This window comes from Ochotona curzoniae, unplaced genomic scaffold (genome assembly GCF_017591425.1).
Source record: "Ochotona curzoniae isolate NIBS_2020 unplaced genomic scaffold, NIBS_Ocur_1.0 scaffold_4506, whole genome shotgun sequence".
Lineage (NCBI taxonomy): Eukaryota > Metazoa > Chordata > Mammalia > Lagomorpha > Ochotonidae > Ochotona > Ochotona curzoniae.
Genome location: NW_024467119.1, coordinates 19618769 through 19644119, shown reverse-complemented (window position 1 = coordinate 19644119; position 25351 = coordinate 19618769). Strand labels below are relative to the sequence as shown.

Sequence of the window (25351 nt, the reverse complement as noted above, 5' to 3'; positions counted from 1 at the left end):
TGGATGGGCTAAGTCTGGTCTTTGTTCAGTTGTGAGCGTTTGGCAATCCAACATGTGCTAAGTCCAAATCTCTGGGTCTGGTGCTGCAGATCAGAGTTGACAGCAAAATGACTCTGGATAACAGATTATCAGCCACGAGACTTTGGGCAACTTACCCAACTCTCCTCTATTTCATCTCATGTTTCCAATGAGAAATATAAACATTTATCTGTCTTATTGGTTGAATGAGCTAATAGGTTATAAGCAAGTGGATAGGGTTGGGCATTTATAAATATTCTCTAACATGTTACTGAGAAAAGAATTATTTTCCTTTATTTTTTTAAAGACTTTTTTTTTTATTTATGTGAAAGGAAGTTAAATAGAATAAAGGAGAGAAGAGAGAACATCAATTTTCTGTTCACTGGTCCACTTCTCAAGTGGCCTCAACGACCAGGTCTGGTTGAGGTTGAAGCCAGGAGCCAGAAGCTCCATTTGAGTCTTGCATGTTGATTCAGGGACGCAAGCACTTGGGCATTCTGCTGCTGCTGACCCAGGTGCATGGGCAGGGAGCTGGAGCAGACGCGGAGCAGCTGGGACTCGGACGAGTGCTCACATGGACTGCTGGTGTCGTAACTGGTGGCTTACCCTGCTGTGCCACAACACTTTGGTAACAGTAACTTTCAGCTGCACAGGCTCTGCCTAGATTATTATCTGGTAAGAATCAGGCCTCCTCTGCTGTCAGCTGACCACAGGCACAGATTCGGTTCATTCCAAGATTGCCTCTCGGAGACTTGCTGTGCAGAGATGGTACTAGTCTGCTAGCCTACATGATATGAACCAAAGGTCACTGAACATTTGTGCACTTCATGACGCTGCTGAACTACATGCTGGTGCAAGCTCCTTATTTGTATACTGGGCTGTGAACCACATTTGTTTTTTTAAAGATTTATTTATTGGAAAGTCAGATATAGAGAGAGGAGGAGAGACAGAGAGGAAGATCTTCCGTCCGATGATTCACCCCCCAAGTGAGTGCAACGGCCGGTGCTATGCCGATCCGAAGCCAGGAGCCAGGAACCTCTTCCGGGTCTCCCACACGGGTGCAGGTTCCCAAGGCTTTGGACCATCCTCAACTGCTTTCCCAGGCCACAAGCAGGGAGCTGGATGGGAAGTAGAGCTGCCGGGATTAGAACTGGTGCCCATATGGGATCCTGGCGCGTTCAAGGCGAGGACTTTAGCTACTAGGCCACGCCACCGGGCCTGAACCACATTTGTTTTAAAGATTTTTTTTTTTATTTGAAGGATAGAATTACAGAAAGGAGAGACAGATCTTTTATCCATTGGTTCACTCCCCAAATGGCTCCAATGGCTGCACCTGGGCCGCTTCAAAGTCAGGAGCTAGGAGATTCTTTCAGGTTTCCTACACTGGGTACCGGGGCCCAAGCACTTAGGCCATCTTCTGTTACCTTCCCAGGCCATAAACGGAGAGCTGGATTGGAAGTGCAGCAGCTGGAACTTGAACTGATGTCCATATGGGATGGCAGCATGACAGCCAGAGGTTTAGCTCCCTATGCCACGGTGCCAGCCCCAGGACCACATTTTGAGCAGTGCTTTTTGAAAAGGTGTTTGATAAAGTTGAATGAACAAAGCACCTGAAATGGAGCAAATGCTTGTTAGCGCTGGATGGGAGGATGGAGGGGGGAAAGTTGTTTAATTTTATCTCCAAGGGGGGCAGTGCACCTGCTTTGGAGCTGCCGCATGAAGAGGAAGGTTACTGAGGGTCCAGGGAGCTTGTCTGGCCACTGTGGCCTGCACCCTCTCATCTTTCGTGAATGAAGCACCTCCCTTTTCTATATTCACCCTTTCTGTCCACGTCCCTGGGGTGCTGTCTGAAGGGAGCCATGATGTATGGCAGGCATGCTGGGTGGTCTGCGGTTCCCACAAGTGAGATTCTCGCTGTGGTTACTTCGTGCATATTCAGAGAAGGTCAGCGTGACTGGGCCCCCTGTCAGTGCATCAGGCCTGGGACTTGAACCCGGGTCTGCTCGATTCCCCGCAGGTGGTTTGAGGAAGTTGCTAATAGAATCAGTTTCTGGGACAGAACTCTAGAAGGGCCCACCCAGGGAACAAGGAAACGTAATCTAATCTTTGAGTCTCAGTGTCTTTCGTTGCCACACTGATCACTTTCCTGTCCTTGTGTGAACATGCAGGTGTGTTCCTGCACAGCTTGTGAACACCTGCACACCTCACACAGGGGGAGCGGGGGCGCCTTGAGTACTACCTGCAGTGGGCCAGTCGGTGGAGTGTGTTAGTCTGTAGACTGTGCCATGTGCCTGGGCTGACAGATGCCAAGTAAGGCTGACTCCAACACCCAAACCTTAAGGTGTGGTGTGGTAGCTCAGTAGGCTAATCCTTGGTCAGCTGACATCCCATATAGGTTTGTGTCCTGGATGTTCCACTTTCAATAAATAAACACATCTCTCTGTAAACAAACAAACAAATATCTCCATAAATCTGCCTTTCAAATAAAAATAAACACTTTTTTAAAAAAGATGTTTGGGCCAAGCATGATAGCCTAGTGGCTAAAGTCCTTGCCATGCATGTGCCAGGATCCCTTATGGGTGTCAGATTGTATCCTGCCTGCTCCGCTTCCCTTCCAGGTCCCTGCTTGTAGCCTAGGAAAGCAGTAGAGGATGGCCCAAGGCCTTGGGGCTCTGCACCAGTGTGGGAGACCCAGAAGCTCCTGGCTCCTGGCTTTGGCTTGGCTCAGCTCCGGCCATTGCAGCCACTTGGGGAGTGAACCAGCAGACGGAAGATCTTTCTGTAGATCTGACTTTCCAATTGAAAAAAATATATATATGTTTAGTGTAAAATCTATTAAGCAATTGTGCCATCCAACACTGCAGTGCCATGAGGAACATAGGAGTCTGAGTTTAAGAACCCATCCTCCTGGGACATCCATGTCCTTGGGACCTTGCAGCTGCTTGGGAGACCCAGAAGAGACTCCTGGCTTTGGATCAGCTCAACTCTGGCTGTTTGGGATGTAAACCAGTGCATGCAAGATCTTCCTCTGTCTCTAGTTCTCTCTGTAAATTTGCCTTTGAAATCAAAATAATTTATTTTTTTTTAAAAAAAGAACCCATCCTCCTGAGATTGATAATAACCTTTTGTGGCCCTGCATGACAGTTTTTAGAACTTCTTACTGGTCAGGCACGTCTGCAATCCCTGGCATCGTGTTCCCAGCACTTGAGAACCTGTGAGCTCCTGTGGAATGTGCTAGGTTCTCAGCCGGTGCTTTTCTACTGTTACTTCTAAGGACTGTCATCAACCCGCACTTGGCTGTCAACTGTCCTGACTCAACATTTTCTTCCATCTGTGGCAGCCCCCGCTTTGTTTCAGGCACAGTTCTGTGGTCAGAAGAACAACTGGGGAAGGTGAGGGAGGTGGGAGCAGGGGCCAGCTGTTTCTCCCAAGTAGATTGTTTCGAAGGGACCAATGACAGCTGTTTTTGGAACTACGGGGTGAAGCTTGTGGAAACCTTGTGCGGTCAGGAACAGTAGGACTGGGGGGCAGGCAGCCCCCACACTGGCTTCCAGTGGCAGGAAGTGGCTCCATTCTCAGAAGACTATCCAACACTCTTGCTTATTAATGCAATGGAGGAGTCAATGTTACCTGTTAGCTTCCTAGGAGGGAACACTGACTTTCCTTTGGGCAGGGATTCAGGCCTAGGAGAAGCAGGAGTGCCAGACTCGAGGGAAGAATCCTGTGAGCACACGTCACGCTTTGCTGGCCACTCCAGCCATATTCACACTCATGAACACTGAGCTTGGAAACACAGAGTGGCCTAGTTGAGCACACATTTATTATCCTCACATACAATCTGGGTTATGTATGTTCTTGTTTGGGGGATTGTACATATGCCTATCTAGGTTCCTTAACGAAGAACGTAAAACTTTTACATGACTGTTGGACCCAGCTCCTACACTGAAGTATTGCAAAATCAGATATACACAGAGGAGGACAGACAGAGAGGAAGATCTTCCATCCTATGATTCTCTTCCCAAGTGACCGCAACAGCCAGTGCTGCGCCAATCCAAAGCCAGGAGCCAGGAACTTCCTCCAGGTCTCTCAGGTGGGTGCAGGGTCCCAAGGTTTTGGGCCGTCCTCGACTGCTTTCCCAGCCACAAGCAGGGAGCTGGATGGGAAACGGTGCTGCCGGGATTAGAACTGGCATCCTTATGGGATCCTGGTGCGTTCAAGGCAAGGACTTTAGCCACTAGGCCATGCTGCCGGACCCTTTATTTTTATATTTAAAGGAGCTACCCTGTATCCAGCCTGTAGTTGAGTCTTGCTTTTTAATCTTTTCCAACCAACTATTTCTTAAAATTGGGATGCTCTGTTCACTGTGTTTAGTGTAATTATTGAGGACATGTACTTCAGACTCCTCCCGGGGCAGATTGGAGATAGTGAGACCAAATCATCTGTTGTAGGCAATAATGTCTCAAAGCAAGGAAATGATTTTAGATAGCGAGGAAGGGAGCGTGTCTGGAAGAGGCTAAAGGTATACACTCCACGGAAATGGAGTTTAGGGGCTGGTGTGTTGGCTCAACTGGCTAATCCTCCACCTCTAACCGCTGGTATCCCGTATGCGTGTCAGTTCATGTCCAACCTACTCCACTTCCAATTCAGCTCTCTGGTTATGGCTTGGGAAAGCAATGAAAGATGGCCCAAGGCCTTGGGATTCTACACCCACTTGGGAGACCTGGAAAAGGCTCTTGGCTCCTATAATGTTTAGATCAGCTCAGCTCCAACTGTTGTGACCATTTGGGGAGTGAACCAGTGGAAGGAAGATCTTTCTGTCTTTTCCTCTTTCTTTAAACTTTCCTTTCTAATAAAAATAAATAAAAATCTTTTAAAAACGGGGGACATATTTGTGAGTCACAGTGCAAGTGCTAAGATGGGTTCCAATGTCGGGGCATTGTATATGCATAAACGTGTTTATGAACTTAAACATCTGAATGCATTTTGAACAGCGCTCAGTGTGTGATCTGACGCTCTGCATGCGGAGCTGGCTGAAGCTGGTCTAGAGCCTCTGGGCTGAGCAGCTCTAGTGGAGCAGGTACCAGATGGCACCGCGTTAGGTGCTGGTGCTTCTGCAGATGGCCTGTTGAATTTGACTGCTTTCGTTACAGTAACAAGACAGTTGAGGCTGGGGAACTTTACACAGGTTTTTTAACTCCCAAATTTTGGAGTATGTAATGCTGGGATTGGTGTGCTTCCGGTGTTGAGCCCCTGGTGAGGGCCTAAAGGCAGATGGCACTGTAGTGGGGATGTGGTGGGAGCGAGCAACCCAAGGGTGACATGGGCTCCAAGATTGCTCTGTTAACTCCTTCTTGCAAGACCTCAACGTCACGAACATGACCTGAATCCCCTCTTGGGTAAGGACCTCCCATTAACTGGCATCTCTGGCGTCCCACTACCCATCACACTGCCATGCTGAGAAGCAAAGCTTCAGTGAAAGGACCGTGGGCACAAGCCACGGCCCAGTCATGGCAGCTGGTGTCTCACCGGTTCATTAGTTCTCACCTTTATACTCAGACTATGTTCACTCTACTGCAAATGATGTTAAGGAGAATTCAAAGTGTTACTGTCCTGGGCTGTGTGCCAATGTTCTAGCCAACAACAGGCCACCTGTGTAAGAGGGCTCCGGTGTTTGCAAAACAACTCACCCATGACAACTTTCCATCACCTCATGACACTTAACTATGTATGCCCCAAGTCCCCAACAGTCATGTCAACCACTGTTATCCATTAATGAGAGTGTTAGATCACAAAGTAACTCTGGGCAGGAGCAGCAGAGTGCAGGCTAGGGACAGTTTCAGAAATGAGCGGAGCTCTGCTGCTCCACCCAGCACCGCATCCAGGAACAGAACTACTACTCCAGCTGCTGGCAGTGTTGCCAGCACAGAAACCTGTGACCAGCCGTCCCACCTAGAAACTGCTCCAGCTGAAATGAATGCGCCCTTTGCCTGTCCAGTGATGGCTGACTGATGGCTGTGAGGGCTCAACTTCTTGGTCCCAACTTTAGGCAATTCCACAAGGCCATCTGTGTTGAATACAAGTATCTTAGTATCTTTTTTTTTTTTTTTTTAAGATTTTATTTTTATTGGAAAGTCAGATATAGAGAGAGGAGGAGAGACAGAAAGATCTTCCATCTGTTGATTCACCCCCCAAGTGAGTGCAATGGCCAGTGCTGCGCCAATCCAAAGCCAGGAGTCAGGAACTTCTTCCAGGTCTCCCACACGGGTGCAGGGTCCCAAGGTTTTGGGCCGTCCTTGACTACTTTCCCAGCCACAAGCAGGGAGCTGGATGGGAAACGGTGCTGCCAGGATTAGAACTGGCATCCATATGGGCTCCCGGGGCATGCAAGGTGAGGACTTTAGCCACTAGGCCACGCTGCTGGGCCCATGAATACAAATATCTTGTACCTTTCTCCTTTTGCTGAATTTTCTCTTTCAGGGAGCAGGGGGGGTGGGGAGTGATGATATTCTTTTACTGTCAGTCATGAATAAAACTATGTTCTGAATTTTGTGTCATTGAACCTGGGGGTGTTCTCTGGGGCCTCAACAAAGGAACCACTGAATCCCTGTCACACTGAGTTATCACTGTATGTATGATATGTTGTCTACTAGGGACGTTCATTAAAGATGTTGAAGATGTTGTGTCAAGAACAAACACAGAACCAAAAAAAAGAAAAAAAAAAAAAAGGAAACAACAAAAAACCTGAAAAACAACACAAACATTAGATTCAGTGTCGCTGTTTTTGCTGGATGTGGTCATCCAGGCACCTTTCCCGTAACATTCCCAAATTCCCCACTCCGAGATGGTAAGCAGGTGTTCAGCATGAAACACAGTTTGTCCAGTTCAGACACAGCAAGCCACTCTCACAACGAGGGTGTGGTAGGACTTCTAAATTCCAGATTCCCAGATACCAGCCAAGACTTCCAACCCTGAGGCCTTTCTAAGGAAAACAAATCAGTCCCGGGCCTCCACCTGTCCGCTTGTTTTTAATTATTATTACCTTGGTTTCATGCTTTTCTGTGGGACTGGCTAATGCCACTTCTGTACATCTACAGTATGCAAGAGTAGTAGCCCCGTCATCCCATCAGTTCACCAGATCCTGCCAGGTGACGGTCACTAAGGTAAATTCAGCCAAGCAGTAGCCCTGACATAGCTGCAGAGCCAGAGGCAGTAGCTTTGTTAGAGCAGATTGACATGCAGTCCTTGATACCTGCTATGCAGCCCGAGCTGTGGATGTATCCTTTCCACTCGGAGGATCAGAAACTAGTTCCAGCTCAGAAGAATGAACAACAGTACGCAGGTACCATCTTGCCCCAAGCCTATGTAAATGATCTTGCTTCTGCTATGTTCAAAGACATTCCACAGAAAATTGCTTAATTCATTCTATCAAGGAATTACAGTAACCCAATGGGATGAGAAAATCGGAGGCCTTTATAAAGCATAGGTATTTCAGAAACTGGAAAAAAAAAAGCGCCCTATAGAGTTTTCAAAAACCCCTAACTTTGTTAAACTTTGCAGGGAGAAATGCCCAGTGATCTGAAGTATGCTAGGACATTATTCCCTCTAAAGTAGAAGACAAATCATTATGACGTGCAGGCTCTGCCATGAAGAAGGCAGGCAGTGGACTGGCCTCTCTGGGTTCTGAAGCCAACGTCTGACACACCTGGGGCAGTGCTCTCCCTCCAGTGAGGTCCACAGCAGGAAAGGGCTCTTCGCGGTTCATGCTGGTGGAGGGATGCAGCTGCCCACAGGTCATCTACTCAAGCAGAACCCACACTGGAGTTGCCGGCAGGGAAAGGCTGCTGAAGAAACGACGGCCAAAGCCCATTCTCTGCACACTGTATTGACTTAAAGCATAAAATCCACATAGGCACATGATTGGAGAAAATACTTTATTTTTCAAATAAAAGATTTTTCAACCCTCAATTATTTTTGTAATAATTCTGTCTTATTAAACATATAATACATTTCATCTTTCCTCAAATCAAAGACTATGGTATAGCTGTAACTATCCTTAGTGATCAAAGTCTATTTCCAGAAATTTAAATTTGACTTTAAGAAAAATGCCACATCACGTCCTTCATACCTGACTTGGTGCTGAGGTTGCACTCGTATAATGGTGTGTTCTGGGATCCAGAGGCCGTGCCAAGCTGTAAAGCACACTGGAACCCTTTGCCAGCCTTCTGGATGGCACAGGCCTTGGGTCTGTTTTGCGGGATGGTTCTTCCCTGGCCTGGGGTCTTTGGAGACAGAGGACTGAGGTATATGCTGTGCTTAGATTTGTGTTTGGGATGGCAATGGCGAGGATCCCACTTGTTATGTCAGGTCTCTATTAGGAACCATTCCCATGTAAGAATGGAGAACAAATGGGCAGCTCCGGGTCCTTAAGGATACCAACATTCTGCTCCCAGTGACCGGTGTCTCACTGGTATGAGGGCCAATGAGGAAGGTAAGGACGGAGTTCATGTGAACCGAGATGCGGGAGGGATTGTGGAAACTGTGGTTGCACAAACTGGGACTTCCCTCTTGGAAAGGCCTTTCCGGCTGCATTCCCTCCCAGCAGCCAGCAGGGTGCTAGAACGTGCAGATACTTGTCGGAACATATCCTTCCGCTTGCTCTTGGAGTGATTTTAAAGTTAAATAACTGAAATAAATAAGGGGTAGCTAAAAAAGGCTTTGCTTTCTTTTTAAAATAGTAAATAGCATGTTTGCCTCTCATCATGGTAAAATTGCATTTAGAGTCAAGGTTTGGAAACCCACATAAAAATATACAGTAAAACATAGAAAAATCTTAAATACAAAAAACCCTCAAGTGATTGTATCCTTATTGATATCAAGATAACACAAAACCACAAGGAACAACTTAGTACAAAATGCAGTTCATTTCTTGTTACTACAATGAGACAACCGATAACAAAGTTCTAACGTGGACTTCTGAAAGAGGCTCACACATGTACACATGCTTCAAAATTTTGGCTAGTTTTTGTTCTATCGCACAGTATTGATGATAGTTCCAGTTGCTCTTAATAACATATGAGGAGCAAAGCTAAGTTTCTGATATTTGGATCAGAAAACAGCTAGGTTATTCTTTTGAATATTCCTTAAAAAGCTATTTTAAATCTGTTGTTTCACGGAACTTCTCTAAAGAAAAGCCCTTGGTCACAAATCTATACTCTCCGAAGTAAAACAAAAAAAATCTAATTTTTCTCAAATTATTAAACCTTGAAGAGCCACACAGTTACTAAAATTTTAGTGGTTTCATCTATGTGCTTTCAAAAAATGTCAGCAATGTTACTGTCTATAAAATACCAAAGCAGCATCATAGTATTCAGCTAATACTGGCATTCAGATACACCTTTAAGAAGCTATATCTTTATGATGAAGTTAGTCAACCTTTCAGAGTAACCACCTTAAAATCAATAGCTTGTTTTCAAAGTTCTATGGGTTTACATCAAATGCTGGAAGGAAGGAGGGTGTGCCGCAGTGAAAACCTGATGGCTCACGTAGGGGTCTTCCCAAACTGGCTTGCAATGATTTTAGAGTCAACAAACCTTCACCATGAATAACTCCCAGCTCAGTATTGTGGGAAGCCTTGTAAAAAGACCCTTTAGCATTACTGCTAACTACAGACCTTAGGTTGGTACCTAGGTGGAAATATACCATAAATGAAAGCAAAATTCACCGTTATCATGAGGCAGCCTCTCGTGCTGCTGACACACCACCTGCCCACTCCTGGAACCTACTGTGGCTAGTCTGGGACATTTCCTTGGTCCTGCACAATTTTCTTGAGATTTCAACATCTTACCAACAGTGACCTGACTCTAGTTCAGGCCTATAAAACATAATCGTTACAAGTCACACAAAAACATGATAACTACCACATACTCCTGCATGTTTTCAAAAAAGTCTTTGGATAACAACTATAAAACAATGCTCCAGGGGACAAAAGCAGCACTTCTAAATGATGGTTATTATACAGTGATGGAAGTGAGAAATATTTTCTAAAAAGCTGTACCAGTGCCGATTTCTGGTAGAACATAATATTAAATTACTTCATGAAATGTACTCTCGTTTTATGCTCTCCTGACAACACTCCCAACAGAAGGCACTCAGTCTATTTGCTGTTTCCTGGCTTATCAGGCATTCATCCTTTAATTCCCTGATTGTCTTCATCAGTGATTTCTGGAAATGCTTTTCTCGTTCTAGAACGTTCCGCAGGCTTTCCTGGGTATCCTCCAGCTCGCTGATCACATGATCTAATTTATGCTTAAGTTTCTTTGGACTGTCCATTACACTGTAGCTATGTTCCTAAAAAGATAAAGACCGAAGTATTAAATTACACAGGTAAGTAGAGAAAAGCTTGTAATTAAGTCTCAGCTTTAAGTTGGTGTTCCACAGAGGTTTAAAGAACACAGGAAAAGGACAGGAGGGGAAGTATGTTGGGGTTGTACGGCTAGGCACGTGTGAGGAGTGGAGAACGGTACAGATGGGAAGCAGGTCTCACCTCGTGATGCGATCTGCTGTGGCCACCATGACACGTGCCATGACTAGCTTCTATCCCACATACTTAAACTGATAGATCTTTTCACTGAGTTACTTAAATTTGACATGTACACTTCACTTAATAGGGATGACAGAAAACAGCACTGGTACTGATCCTGGTCCTTGTCAGGGATTCAGAGAGGACTCCAGTCTTGGATTTTTAGAGATAATTTAACACCTTCAACATTTATTAAGACTATGCTTAAGTTTGTAAAGAATATTTTCTTCATGTGAAAATTAAGAAAATAAAAGGCAAATTTTATAAGGATAGTCTAAAATAACTTTGCAAACCTGTTAAGATTTAATCGGTGAAGAGGACTTCCGCTGCCAGCCAAGATAAAATAACAAACTGGACTGATCCTGTCCTAAAAGACCCAGATGCCGCCAAAGACACAACAAGAGTTTTGAAAACAGTGGATATTGAGCAAAGAAGTCAGCTATCCTGGAGACTTGGGGAAACAAAGAAGTGAGCCTAGCACTGCCTCAGTCTACCCCCTGGACCAAGTCTCTAGGCTTCAGTACATGGAGGGGCATACAGCCCAAACTGAGGAAACAGTGCAGAATTTCCTGGGAAAGCAAGATGGCTACAATCCACAAGACAAAGAGAAGAGGTGAATGGAAAATTCTTGACATCATCAAAGGTTCCATGAGTAAGATCAGTGCAAGCAGGCCTGGTGCGGTGGCCTAGCGGCTAAAGTCCTCGCCTTGTACACACTGGGATCCCATAAGGGCACCAGTTCTAATCCCAGCCAGCTCGCTGCCCAAGGCCTGGGAAAGCAGCCGAGAATGGCCCAAAGCCTTGGGACCCTGCACCCACCTGGGAGACCTGGAAGGGGCTCCTGGCTCCTGGATTCAGACTGGTGCAGCACCGGCCATTGAGGTCACTTGGGGAGTGAATCATTGGACGGAAGATCTTCCTCTCTGTCTCTCTTCCTCTCTGTATATTTGCCTTTCCAATAAAAATATATAAATCTCAAAAAAAAAAAAAAAACCACCAAAAAAACAAACCAAACAAACCATCAGAGTGTGTGAGGAAACCTGAGGCTGAGGAAAGCAAGCCAGAAGGGTTAGGGTTAGGGAACTACTCGCACTCACTGGTCTGGCTTTCAAAGCTTCAGCATGTGGAGCACGGAGGAGAGCACATGAGTCTGCTCGCTCAGTGGTTTGCAAGTAGCCACATTCTGAGCACTGTTCTAGACCTGCCTAATCTGAAAATATCAAACTGTTTGTAAATAACTAGCACAGAACAATTCCCAGAAACACATGATGCAAATACACTAGAACTCAGCCAACTAAAAGCTGCGATGTACACCTTTCAAAATTAGTCAGGTAAGCAACTGACATTAAAGTGTCAGCCATAACAGAGATTAAACCAACCAATGAAAAAAATCAAGCCAGAACTAACACACATGTTAGAATTAGGCAAAAGAACTTAAAAAGTTATTTGAATTATTCTATATATTCATAAAGGTGGAAACATGCAAGATGCCAAAGAGACAGAACAACTGGAGACGAAAACTACAGTGTGCCAAGTGAAAGACATGGCAGAGAACAGCAGACTCGACACTTCAGAAAACATAGTGAATGTGAAGATGCATCCATAGAAATGACCAGAACTGACAACAGACAAAAGGGGGAAAAAGGCACAAAGGCGTCAGCCAGCTGCAGCACACTGACACAGCCCCGACGCGTGAGATCAGGAGTCCCTGAGAGAGGAGAGTTAGGACAGAGAGAAACAGATGAAGAAATCATAACCAAAATATTTCAAAGTCTGAGGAAAATTATAAAACCACATATAAAAAACCTCAATCAATCCCAAGCACAACAAATATTAAGAAAATTAAAATCTCTGCATGTCATGGTCAAACTATATGGTCAAACTAGTCAAAACTATAAAAAGGAAAGTCTTAAGAATAAAAAAAAAAAAAAAAAGAAAAAAAAGAAACATTAGGTGCAGAATAAAAAATGATGAGTTTTTAAAATCAGAAACTGTGAGAATGAGAACATAAGGAGAGCAATAGCATTAAAACTATGAGATATCAAAAACTCTCCAAAGCTATGAACCTGGAATCGGAAACTCACTGGAAGCATTTTTCAGAAACAAAGGTTAGCGGTGCTTTTCTTCAGACACCAGTGCTGAGGGCTCCTCACCCGCAGGTCCACCCGGGAAGGACTGGCAGTGCTGCAGGGGTCACAGGCCGCAGCAGTGGGAATCCACTCCTGAGCTCACGGGCTGACGGCCCGGACACTACCAACAAGCTGGTTCTTCCCGATTGGAGCTGCACAGTCAACAGAACATACGTTAAATTCTGCTACTTTTTGGCAGAAATTTCCAAAGCGCTTCCAAAAAAACACACGAGAAATCTAAACAGACAAAACAACTGGCTGACTGTAAAAATTACTAAAAAGCCACAGGGAGCAAGATAGTAAATCAGATCGAGATTCCAGTCCTGCCCCCAGCACGAACAGGAAGTGAGCTGAACAAATGCAAGCTTCAAGAGTCTGTGTGTGGATGAATGTTAAAACCTCAAGACACAAGCTAGCTATTTTTAAAAAATCATATGATCATATGTAGAAAACATAGCACTTAAAAGGACAAATTATTTTTCTGGTAAAAAATATTCCTGGCATTGAAATATTCTTACAAATGCATTTTTCAAACTAAATGGTATGTAACCAAAGGGTTAACTTGCACACACACATGAATTCCAGTCATTTATGAAATAAAATAACCCTAGGAGGCAATATTATTTGTGGATATTATATACTGAAAAAAGATCTTCAACTTCTAACCCTCCCAAGTTGTGCCTAATATTCTAAAACGTCTAATACCAATGGACAGGGCATGCTTACTTTAAGGAGTATTAGCATTAGTTTAGCGAGTAATTGTACTTACAAAAAAGAACTGGGATTGGAATTCTTCAATATATGAGGAAGCACCAACAAGGCTGTAACTGTGGTTTGTGACAGGAATGGTTTTAAAGGTGAAATTGTTTCTACAATGAATGTTTTCTCTTTTCTCCTGTGAAGAATAGTTAATAATCAATCAATGGGATACTTTTACCCTTCATTAAATTTTTATTCTTTAACTTCGTGTAGTGAAAATATCAATTTTTTTTTCATAAAAACTGCTTTAAAAATCAGTAGATTGTACTCAGATACTGTTTTTTTTTTTTTAAAGATAATTCTTTAAAGCTCATCTGGAAATACAAATGTTTCCGAAAGCGAAGGGAAGCGCGAGGGAGTACATGCCCTCGCAGCTATTAAAGGTGCACTGCGCAGTAACAACGATTACGACTCTGTTAGGGACACAAAAATTCAGGAAAAGAGAAAGTGCATGAAAGCCTTGAGGACAAAAATAACACTCCGAATACAGGAAAGAGCATCTCAGCCATGTTATCAACAGCAAACACTTCAGCAATTTTACACTTTAAATACAAGTAAACCGAAAAGGAATATAAAAACCATAAAGAAGTTAAAAAATATATACCCTTGAAGGCTAGAGTCATACAACACAAGTGAAAATTCAAAACTGATTAATGATTAAAAGTCTGAACCTCAGAAAAGGAAACTGCGGACATAAAGAGAACTAAAGAGAACAGAAATGACATTTAAACATTCACATCCTTCAGTATACAGTGTTTCTACAAAATAGCTTAGAAAAAGGACTTACCAAGTTACCGACAAAACATCAATATCCAGTCAACTAACAATGCCTAGGAACTTACTGTATTTGAAGTCAAAACAAGAAGCTATTTTGCTTGTCCACTTTATCAAACATTAAAAACAATTTACACCAAAGTTAGGATTGATATTTTGTTAGGCATAGCTGGCAGGAGTGGCCTGTGTAAGGTTTCTAGTAAACCTCTGGGACACCAGTATCACAAGCAAACAATTCAAAATGTGTATAATTTTTGATTTAGTAATTTTACTTCCAGGAATCTGGCTCAAGGAATAAAGATCTGCTACAATAATGGTCAGGTTGGTATTACGGTGTGGCAGGTATCTTTTTTTTTTTAAAAAAAAGATTTATTTTTATTGGAAAGGCAATTAGAGAGAGGAGACAGACAGAGCCAGTGTCTATCTGCTTATTCACTCCTCAGTGGTTGCAACGGAGCTAGGCAGGTCTGAAGATGGGCACCAGGAATTTCTTCAGGGTCTCCCATGTGGATGGGGGGAGAGGCCGCAGGGCTTCGGCCATCCTCTGCTACTTTTCCAAGTCACTGGTAGGAAGCTGAATAAGGAATAGCTGGCACTCAAACCAGTGTTCATGTGGAATGCTGAGGGCGAGGCAGAGGCTGTGCCTGCTAAGCCAAGGCGCCAGCCCCAGAACCAGCATTGTATAGGCACACCAGCTTGTGTCCCAGCTGCTTCATTTCTGATCCAGCTGTCTCTTGGCCTTAGAAAAGCAGTGGAGAATGTTCCAAGTGTTGGGGTACCTACCACACACACAGGAAACCACAATCAAGCTGCTTGCTCCTGGCTTTGGACTTGTCCAGCCCTGTTCATTATGGCCATCTGGGGAGTTAATCAGCAGAGAAGTTCTCTTTTAAATACTTTAATAAAGTATTCATTTTATAGTATTTAAAATCCTGAAAGATATCTGCCATTGATTACAGGTTTTGTAATAGTTTTTACAGGGCCAACTCCTATAATCATGGCAAATACTCTATAAACCCAGGAGTACGTACGTAGCCTTGCAGTTACACCACCCATGTCCCACATCACAGTGCCTGAGTGTAATTCTGTTCCGGCTTCCCATTCTGGCTTCCGACCAACGTAGACCCGGGGGCAGTGATGGCTCCAAGAAACTTATTTTAAATAAAGACTTATTTTATTTTTATTTGCAAGGGAAAAGTTACAGAGATAAGAAGACAGAGAGATAGGTCTTCTATTTACTTGTTTGCTCCCCAAATGGCCACAAAAGCTAAATCTGGCCTGGTCCAAAGCCAGAAGCCAGGGGCTCCCTCCAGTTCTCCCATGTGGCTGCAGGGAGATCCTCCACAACTTTCCCAGGCCATAAGCAGGGAACTGGATTGAAGTGGAGGAGCCTGGACTTGAACTTGTGCTTATATGGGATACCGGTGCCAAAGGTAGCTTAGTCTACATCATGGTGCTGGCCCCAAATGTTTACATGTATGACAGGACTTCAAAAGTCCATGGACTGTAGAATTAGAAGGTAAGGATGAAATGTGGAAACCTGTTTTTCAACATAAAACAACTCCCACACCCCCCAAAAAGTTGAAGCCACTTTTCTAAGCATTGATAGCAGCCATTTTAGTACATCCCAAATTGACAGTCCTGGACATACAATCATGCCAATGCATTTTTTTTTCGCATTATAAATTAAAAAAATTGCCTTTCAAAGATTTTTTTAAAAAAAGATTTATTTTTATCAGAAAGGCAGATTTACAGAGAGGAGGAGAGATAAAGATGTTTCATACACTGGCTCACTCCACAAACGACCAGAAAGCTTCTTCTGGGTGTCACCGGTGGCTCAGTCCCAAGGTCTTGGGCCATCCTCCAATGAGGTTGGGAAGTGAAGTAGCCAGGACATTTGGGACCCCGGTGTGAAAATGGGGAGGGTCAGCCAGTTAACGCACTGCTTCCGGCCCTGAAGATTCAAGGTGAAGAAAGTGTGAAGAAGCCACATCATGCCTGATGACATCCATCAAAACTCCTGCCACATGTCCTTGAGGATGACAGCCGTGAGCCGGAGGAGTCACAGTACAGAAACACTACCTGGTGAAGCTGTTTCAAGTATTTCCCTAAAATTTTGGCTAACTTTCTCAAAACGCTGTGCTCAAAGGAAAGAAAGATGTTAACATTCTTTGGTCCTCCAGAAAGTTAAAAACACAAAAGCTGAGTATCCTCTAACCTTGCTGCCATCGGTCTGCATGTTTGTCGTTGAGACAGTACAGGCACAGTCACGTTTTGGCTCTTGTCCCAGCTCTTCAGAGATTGCTTCCGGGATCCCCGTGCTGTTTGTGTCAGCATCCACAGAGCAGAAACGCTGCCAGTTCCCAGTCACCATGGCGGAGGTGGAGTCAGCCGTCTTGGTGTTGGCTCGGTTGCTGCTGTTCGCTTGTTGATTCTCCTCCCCAGGGCAGGGACAAGATCAATCTTTTTCCTTGCAAACTGACATGGATGGTTGGCTGTGATGGGCTTCAAAACCAGCTTACTGCTTCCTAAAATCAGGCACCCGCTTGTGAACTGCACCGTTCCACAAAAGGTCAGTGATTTCACCATTCTTCCACCCAAGCTTCATCATAAACCGGATTTTTATTGTTACAGTTTGGGCAGAATTCATGCCAATCTGATAGGGGCTCTTCCAAACTGCTGTGCTTATCCTTAGTGCTTCAAGCTAGATCCTGCTCATACTATGAACTTAGTACGAGGTTTTTTTTTTTCTTTTAAGATTTATTTATTTTTATTACAAAGTCAGATATACACAGAGGAGAGACAGAAAGAAAGACCCTCTGTCCAACGACTCACTCCCCAAGTGACCTTAATGGCCGGTGCTGTGCCGATCTGAAGCTGGGAACCAGGAACCTCTTCCAGGTCTCCCACGCGGATGCAGGTTCCCAAGGTTTTGGGCCGTCCTCAGCTGCCTTCCCAAGCCACAAGCAGGGAGCCGGTTGGGAAGTTGGGCTGCCAGGATTAGAACTGGCGCCCATATGGGATCCTGGCGCGTTCAAAGTAAGGACCCTAGCCACTAGGCTATGCCGCCAGGCCCAAGTATGAGTTTATTTTGGTGTATTACATTTTTGAAATCCATGCCTTTTTTAAAAAAAATAATATGCACATGTGAACCTGTTGAAACCCTCATATTAATGATAAGACCATAAATTTCCAAATCACTTCGGAAACTCTGGCACCCCATTCAGGCTGAACCAACACATGAAACGTCCATGGCTGCACATTTTCTAATAGCTCCTATGTGAAAACCACCTTCATGTTCAAGAACAGTGCGGAGGAATCATTGTTTATACAAGTGAATACTACAGATGAATCACACAAAATGTAGAACTAAGAAGCCAGGATATATATTGTCGGGCTCATTTACACAATTAGCAGTGATACAAGTTAGGATGGTAGTTAGCCTCGTGGGAAGCAGTGACTAACAATACGAGGGAAGTTTGGGGGAGCTGGTGATGTCCTATGTCCTCGCCTGAGGGAACTACCCGAGTACATGCATATCGTGAAAACCCACTGTACACTGAGGCTGGGCATACTATTATATTTCAGTAATAAAGTTTAGTAGGAAAAAATGATATTCTATACTGGCTTCTTTTTAAAATGGGATCTAAACAGACCTGCGGTGTACAATCACATGAGGAGTTACTTTGAAACACTGCAGAACCCAGCACTCCAATCAAAATTACTAAGTCCAATTTTCCGGAAGTGGGGTACGGAAGTTTTTGAACAAACTTTCCAGGTAATTCTTACTAAAGTTTCAAAGCCTCTGTAGTGGGAAGATACTTAACGTCTGAAGCTAAAACACCCGTGTTCAAATTTAAGTCTCTGCTATTTCATAAGTTGTGTGATCTCGGGGAAAGCATTTCAGCTTACTGAACTTTACGTCCCTCAAGTGATAAAATGAGAGTAACGGCATTTTCTTACGCTCATTTTTGAGGAGGGAAGTGAGTTAATATATTTGTCAAGTATGTGACCAGTGACTAGCACCTAGCAAGCACAACAGAAAAAAAAAAACAGAGAAACAGGTAAAAATAAGATTTAGTGTAACTTTGTATTTGAAGAGGCTGAATTTATATATGAACTCATACAAATGAGTGGAGAGAAACACATGAATGTATTCACATTATCATCTCTGGATTATGTGATTAGACTGTAATTTGTTTTGCTTGCATCAACAAATTTCCTATCATGGAAAATTACTCTGTTATTCAGGAATAAACAGTTGTTTTGGAAAGTTAGTGACATGATTTAATTGCTTATGTTTTTTTTTTTAAAAAATTTGTTTATATGCCTTTTCTTAATATCTTTTAAACATTACAGCTAGATGGCACCTAGCCAGTAGGTAACAACAAAAAAAAATCTTTAAATTACACATGGTATATATGTTCCTTAAATGGAAGAAAGCAAGGGACCTTTCATTTGGCCACCCAGGCACTTTCAGAAGATGACCAACTACAAAAAGTGACTGAGTTGGCCTAGCACCATGTAAAATTCCTTGAGGTCACAGGAAGGGGACACCTCTCCATGGAGGTCCATTATTATTTTTGGAATCCACAGGCTCTTCCTGTATTTTCCACACTGGAACCAACCATCCAGTTTCTAGAAGCCAGTACACTTTTAGGGACATAGGTCAAGGTACTGAGGGTGAAGCAGTCAGCATATGCTACTATCACTGAGAAAAAAGTTTGACTAGAGTGTACTTACTTCTTTTCCTTATGTAGTTTTTTCTGGTCTCCTCCCTTTCTTTTCCCTATTCATATCTCTTTGGTCTTTACCTAGACTTTAAACTTGCACCTGTGTAGTTCTTAGAAATGTACTTTTGCTTGGCTACTTTTGACTAACATTGCCATTGTTAAGTCTGTCAAGTCAGAACTTAAAATGCTAAAAGCTGGGGACTCAATCTGGTCTCCCAGGTGGGTGGTGGAGAACGACTTCCTTCAACATCACCTGCTGTCTGCTAGGGTCTAAATAGGATGCTAGAATAAGGAGTCAGGAACCAACCCAAGACTTGGATGCAGGCACAGTAAACCACTCACTGTCTTACGCACTAGGCCAAGTGCCTACCTTAGGCTCTTAGTCACAAAGCTTGAATGATGGCTACTCATAAATTCCAGATGGACTTCATCAAACTTTAGGGAATGTACAAAAAATGTATGAGTGGCTACCCACCAAATACTTAGACATTTTAAAAACTGAAAAGTGAAGCCTACAGGTTAAAAAAACTGAAAGAATGGGTTTCAAATAAACAGGCAAACAATAAAAACATTAGCCAGAGTGGTAAGGGTTCCTTCACAGCAACAAAGTGAGTAACGACGGCAAGGAGGATCTCATAAACCAACCTGTGAGTGATACGGAGAATCAAAGACGGACGGTATGACTCCAGGTCTTAATTTAATGTTTGGAGTACTTCTATCAAAATCTGAGTTCTTAAAGTGCCTGGAGCACAAGACATCTCCTTTCTTTGGCTCCCAAATGCCTGCAGCATTCACATCAAGCCTTTTCATGGCTAATACCCACTTTCTTTTGGTGATTTCATCTGTGGGGAATCTAGAAAAAAAATTTCAAAATTAAAAACAGTATGGATACGTGCTAGATTAAAACTACCTCCTCGAACTGTCGCTGAGGCTGAAGTGCCTTTATCTTGCTTGTTTCCACTGTAGGAACTGACAGTTCCGGGAATTGTGATTCATGCTTCCCTAAGCTCAGGCTGTTTTTTCCTAATTATGCCATCAGACATACATAGCCCTTTCAATTTTTCCCATTAGGAAGAAAAACTTCAATGGATATTTAGCAGTTTATATGAAGATCTGCAGTTGAGAAAGGTGTCTCTCAATGGAGGAATGCTCAACAATGGCCAGGGGCCTGTTCCTATCTGAAGTTGACAGCTGATGCTCGTGGGTGAACTGGGCACCTTCCATTTCTCCGGAGCCAGAGAAAGCGGATTAGCACAGCATTTAACACACAGCAGGTCTACAAATGCTGAGCGAGTCTGTGGCAGAGTACAGAGGTCAGGAAGCCTTTTCTGTCCCAAATTCAAAGCTGATTTTGATTCTTTTTAGAATAAGGCAGGGTATCGGATGCTACCCGATGGTCCTTTGGCAGCTAGCATGCTGTCTGGTACAGAAATGGCCAGAGATGATCTCCAGGAAATGAATCATTTGCTTAAAATCTTATTGCTCAATCACTCCTTGTGGTTTTGAGTATAGTTAAAACACTAAATCAGGATCACCTTGACTTACCTGTAATGCAACTAAAAGACTCTTGCTCTGAACACGTCATTTCTGTCTACTCTACAACCTATCCTTGGTCTGTTTCTAAACAGAAACAACAGCATTTAGACCTGAGCAAAGATCCTTCCTTCAGACTGTCAGCTACATGCACACATCGCTGAAGATACGTTAAAATGCAAAGTAAAAACAGCAAATTGATTCTGAAATATATTTATGGATATATTTTGTTGTTAAGCCTGATACCTTGGCAGATTATCTTAAAACTTCTAAATGACTAGAGTCTAAAGTCCTCACAGTTACTTCAAGTTGAACTGCAAAGGTGACTTTAAAAAGCACTTGGGGACTCAAGTTCAAAATGGAACACCCAAACAGAACGTTTGCTCTTTTTTTTTTTTTTTGCTTTCTATCGCTGCAGGGCACTCTGAGTGGAACCTTACACGTGAAACGTCAGTCCCTTTAATTTGGAATTTGGCAAGCAGCGGGATGCACATCCAATGGCCGAGCAACATTTCACCATGATTTTAGCAGCTCATTGAAGCACTGGAAGAAAACGGAAAATGGTTTCAGTCAGTTCAGCACTTCCAAGGGCGGACTGGGGGCAAACACAGGGACCTCTCCCAGCACGTCCGAGGAAACGCGTCAGGGAGTCGGGAAGCCGAGGGACGCGCCAACACCTGCGGCTTCGCTGCCGACTCGGCTCTGGAGGCCGGCGACGCGTCCGGTCCAGTGGCCGCCGAGCCCACGGCCGCTGTCCCCTCCGAGACCCCCGCTTCTCCCTCGCCCTCCGACGCCGTCACACCGATCGCGGCCATTTCCTCACAGCTCTCTCGCCGCGCCCGTCCTCCCACGCCCCGCCGCCCCTCCAGATGCCCAGTTCGCTGAGCGGTCCCGCGGGGAGTGTGGGTTCCCGGGCCCCACACGGGCACCCCGAGGAGGCCAGATCCCTCCCCCGGAGCCGGGCCGCGCTCCGCCCCCTTGGCCGGGCTCCCCGCCGCCCGCCAGAGGGAGGGGCCGCCCTGTCACAGGTGCCCCGCAGCTGAGGGGGTGAAGGGGGTCCCCCTGTCTCGGGGGCCGCCCGGCATCTCCGCGCCGCCGCAGTCGTCCTCGTCCCGAAACACGCCTCCCCCCATCACCCCCCATGATTGGGGCGGGCCGCGACGCGAGGCCAAGAAAAAGCAACAGAAGAATAATTACCGTTAGGCAGCGAAGACAGCAACTCACAGCCACGACAGAAATTGCATCTCTCTTCACTTCCGCCCGGTCGCCCCGGGAGCCGGAAGCTGGCCTGCCCCGCGTCACGTGCCCGCCCGCCATCTTGAACATGTGACCCTTGCGGCTGGGAGGAGCGGCGCTGCTTCTCTGGGCGGGGTTTGCCTTCTTCCCGGAAGGGGCTGGGGGTGTGCGGGGCGGTGGAGGACATGGCGGCGGCGACGGCGCGGGAAGGTGGCAGCCGCCAGCGTGGCTGCGAGCACTATGACAGAGGCTGTCTCTTGAAGGTGACGACTTGAATGGGCACATCCCTGGCGAGCTTCCTCCGGGTCGGGCAGGGCCGGGGGCAGGGTGGGCGCGCCATCAGTCTTGGGGTTTAAATTTGAGGTTAGGCTGTTTGCCAGGAGACTTCACCTGCAGTTGGATTTCTCTTGTAGGAGAACGTTTTGGCCACGAGACCATAGGCCCCGTGTTTCTTCCCTGCGTTGTCCTTTGCAAGAAAAACCCTTTTTGGCTGGTCAAAGCGTCGGCTTATGCAAGTCCTTTTACTAGGGCGTTTATTCGACTTTGGCTATTGGAGGTATACACTGAGGCCACCCCAGGGCCCTGGCGGCGTGGCTTTTTTGCCCCGACCAGCCTCCCACAACCCCTCCCCGCTTCTGGCATGTGATGAAATAATGAAAAGAGGGTAGGAAATGGGAGGGTGGCAGATGTGTTCAGTTCCTGAAATGCTATTTTACAGCCTACAGGCTTCATTTTAGAGGCCGTGCAAATGCCCAAACCCGTGAAGCACGAAATTTGTGTCCCGAATAGGAAGACAGTCACGTGATACTGTTTAACTTGGAAATTATGTATGCAAATGTGCATGAGACATATGTATTGCTACTTTCGCTGTTTGTGCAATCAACTTTTTTTTTTTTAATTGGCATACATGTAATTGAAGTTCCCAGGTTTTTCTTGCAAAGGACAAGAAGTGGTCCCTCTTTGCTTAGAAAGCTGGAGTTTTGGAGTTGCACAGTCCTGCACTCAAATCTAAACACTTCTTGTTCAGCGCTGTGATTTTGAGTAAGCTACTCTTTTTAGTGTCTGTTCGGGAGCATAAGATAAGTAGTAGTTTTGCTTGGTAAAAGTAAAAAGGCTGTCAAGTAAAGGGCACTCGTAGTGTTTTAGCAGGTGCATTCCCTGGGGTTAGTGTAAGTGTAGACGACCACCGTCCCTGCTGTCCTGAACTCCTGGGTCGCCTCACCGGTTAGCCATGCTGGTTGTCACGGGCCAGCATCTTTAGATGCAAGTGGTAGTCTCAGGCTGGCGTGGGCAACATAGACCCTTGTTGTAGGCTGTGGATGAAACTCTGTGAGTTGTCCATTCAAGTGGTGTGTCGGGAAATTGTTATTCTGTTTCTATTGAGATGGTCTGTTACTCTTTCAAACTTGATTGAATGGTATCTTGGACAGCCTTCTTCCCCCTGGAGAAAACACAACCCGATCTGGGTTTTTTAGCTCTGAGGGATTTAGACAGGAGTGCCACTTTTTTTTTTTTTTTTTTGCCTTCTTCCCGCTCTCCTAAATATCAGGGGTCAGATGATGTGTTGCAAGGAGGAAGGGATAAGCTAGGGCAAATGCACATTCGATTAAAAACTGGGAGCTGACGTTTACTTTTGGCAAGGAGGAAGCCCGACTGGAGTGGACTGGAGGTAACAGGACAAATGGAACTAGAAACAGTATCATTTTCTATAAAAGAGCTCAAGAAAAACAATGAGGCCTTGGTTGCTGGGAGATACATTATGGGATTACTCCCCAAACTCCTATAAAAGTGGCGGTGTTAGAACGTGTTTTTTCATAGAAGTGAGAACATTTTATAATGGGGAAGAACTAGGGACATGGCCTTGATGTGCCAGAGGGCTTAAGATCCAGTGTCCAAGGTGATTGATATTCTTTAGATTTGGATTGAGGCATGGCCTGGATATTCTTTGTACAAGAAGTGAAGGCAGAGGACATTGAGGTGTGTTTGCAAGTGGGTTGAGTTGGTGAGAAGATGTTCTCTTGTGATGACTTCCGTTTTCATAGTGAAATAACAAGTTCACCAGCTGAGTGTTAAGGAAGAGGAGGTGTTAAGAGTTTTAAAGAGAGAGGATGTGAAATGCTCCCTTAGCATGAGGAAAAATATAGGGTAATACGGTAGTAACAGTTGGCCTCTTAGGAGTGGTTATGATTTGCAGGTGGAATGGGGCTGCTTTGTCTCTATAAAAGCTATAATCATGTGTTCCTGATAAAGATTTGGGGAGTGGGCATCACTAGGTTTCAGACTTTGGTATGGTGAGTGTGTAGAGGAAGACAGGAGGGTGCTGGGGTGTGTGTGAGGGTGGCCCAGGAGTGAGCTGGAAAAGAGAAGGTGGCAGAGAAACTTCCTGCCTGAAATTGAGATCCCAGGAAGGTGCATTTGGGGAGCAGCAGTTTAGGTGGAGTTAGTGGACCCTGTGAAGGGCTGAGGCAGCTTCAGGGTGTCTGTGAGGTCAAAACTGCTTTCTATCAGTACTTCAAACCTTTGTCCTCTTCAGTGATGCTGGAAGGGATCTTGGGGCCAGGTACAATGGCTCAATTGGCTAATCTTATCCCTTCAAGCGCCGGGATGCCATATGGGTTCTGGTTTGAGTCTAGGCTGCACCACTTCCCGTCCAGCTCCATGCATAGGTCCTGGGAAAGCAGCAGAGGATTGGGGCAAAGTCTTGGGACTCTGTACCACATGGGAGGTCTGGAGGAGGCTCCTGGCTTCAGATTGGCTCAGATCCAGCCATTGGGCCATTTAGGGAGTGAACCAGTGGATGGAAGATCTTTTTCTGTCAGTAGATTTGCCTTTCAAAAAAAAAGGACCAGTGAACCAGCAGATGGGAGATCTCTTGATTTGTCTCCCTGTCTGCCTTTTCAGGTAAATCAGTTCCTCTGGAAACAGAGCAGCTGGGACTTGCATACCCATTGCTGGCATTGTCGCTGGTGACTTAACCTACTGTATGTAGCACAGTGCCAGCCTTATTCATTACATTCTATTTATGTTACATGTAATGAATTTGACATGCTTCTGAAGTTACTCTTGCCTCTAAATAAGTAAAGGAATCTTTAAAAAAAAAAAGGCGGGGGGCAGTTTCACCTGTAATAGATGAAGCAATGAAATTATCTTGTCAACTCAGCACATCTTATTAATGCTCTGTTGAACAAAATGGAAGGCTTCTATTAAGTACTTGTGCAAACTGAAATGAAATGATTTTCTTGAGGCGAAGCTGTTGTACAGTTAGATTGTGAGGACTTGGATAATTGGCAGACATTAAGGAGGGAAGCTAGACAATATCTGTTGCCAGTGGTCAGTTTCTAGTTGTTATGATTATTAACATTTTGGAAGATTTTATTGGCTTCTGTGAACTCGGAAGCTTCTTAGGACCAGAGAACTTTTCTGTTAAGACTGTCTCCTTAGTGCTAAAGACTTTTAATGAATGGGATTTCCTTCATATGTCAATATATGAACACTTGGAAGAATCTAAGTAATTCAGAGAACAGACATTTTCCAAATGAGAAATACAGGTTAAAAGATGTTTTTGAAATATGAGATAGATGAGTAGGGTT

At 44.7% G+C, this 25351-nt stretch overlaps 2 protein-coding genes across 7 annotated transcripts in view; one reads left to right on the top strand and one right to left on the bottom strand.

Annotated features, from left to right (window-relative positions):
- Window positions 1-8673: 8673 nt before the first annotated feature.
- Window positions 8674-21824, bottom strand: THAP6 (THAP domain containing 6). 3 transcript variants are annotated; one of them, XR_005882395.1, is made up of 6 exons: window positions 21723-21824; window positions 20966-21068; window positions 19638-19845; window positions 13496-13621; window positions 12682-12878; window positions 10278-10365 (listed from the first exon to the last, which is right to left on the bottom strand). XR_005882395.1 is itself a non-coding variant. In XM_040967366.1 (5 exons), exons 2-5 carry the CDS (start codon window positions 21043-21045, stop codon window positions 10111-10113), a joined length of 669 nt encoding a protein of 222 aa, XP_040823300.1. In that variant the 5' UTR covers window positions 21046-21068; window positions 21723-21824; the 3' UTR covers window positions 8674-10110. The 3 variants fall into 3 exon arrangements, 2 of the variants coding, with proteins under 2 accessions (XP_040823300.1, XP_040823301.1); XM_040967366.1 differs by lacking the exon at window positions 12682-12878 and having other exon boundaries at window positions 8674-10365; XM_040967367.1 differs by lacking the exons at window positions 12682-12878; window positions 13496-13621 and having other exon boundaries at window positions 8674-10365.
- RCHY1 (ring finger and CHY zinc finger domain containing 1) overlaps window positions 21813-25351 on the top strand; it is a 28897-nt gene continuing 25358 nt past the window's right edge. For all 4 annotated transcript variants that reach the window (XM_040967364.1, XM_040967362.1, XM_040967361.1 and 1 more), the window contains exon 1: window positions 21813-22024. In XM_040967364.1, the coding sequence (XP_040823298.1) occupies window positions 21947-22024 (78 nt within the window). In that variant the 5' untranslated portion in view covers window positions 21813-21946. The remainder of the gene's footprint in view (window positions 22025-25351) is intronic.

Coding starts and splice junctions, on each gene's coding strand:
- THAP6 (XM_040967366.1), bottom strand. CDS start 21,045: ATGGTGAAATGTTGCTCGGCCATTGGATGTGCATCCCGCTGCTTGCCA. Junction 19,846..20,965: donor AAGGGACTGACGTTTCACGT/GTAAGGTTCCAC, acceptor TTTTTTTTCTAG/ATTCCCCACAGATGAAATCA. Junction 13,622..19,637: donor ATTCTCCGTATCACTCACAG/GTTGGTTTATGA, acceptor TATTCTTCACAG/GAGAAAAGAGAAAACATTCA.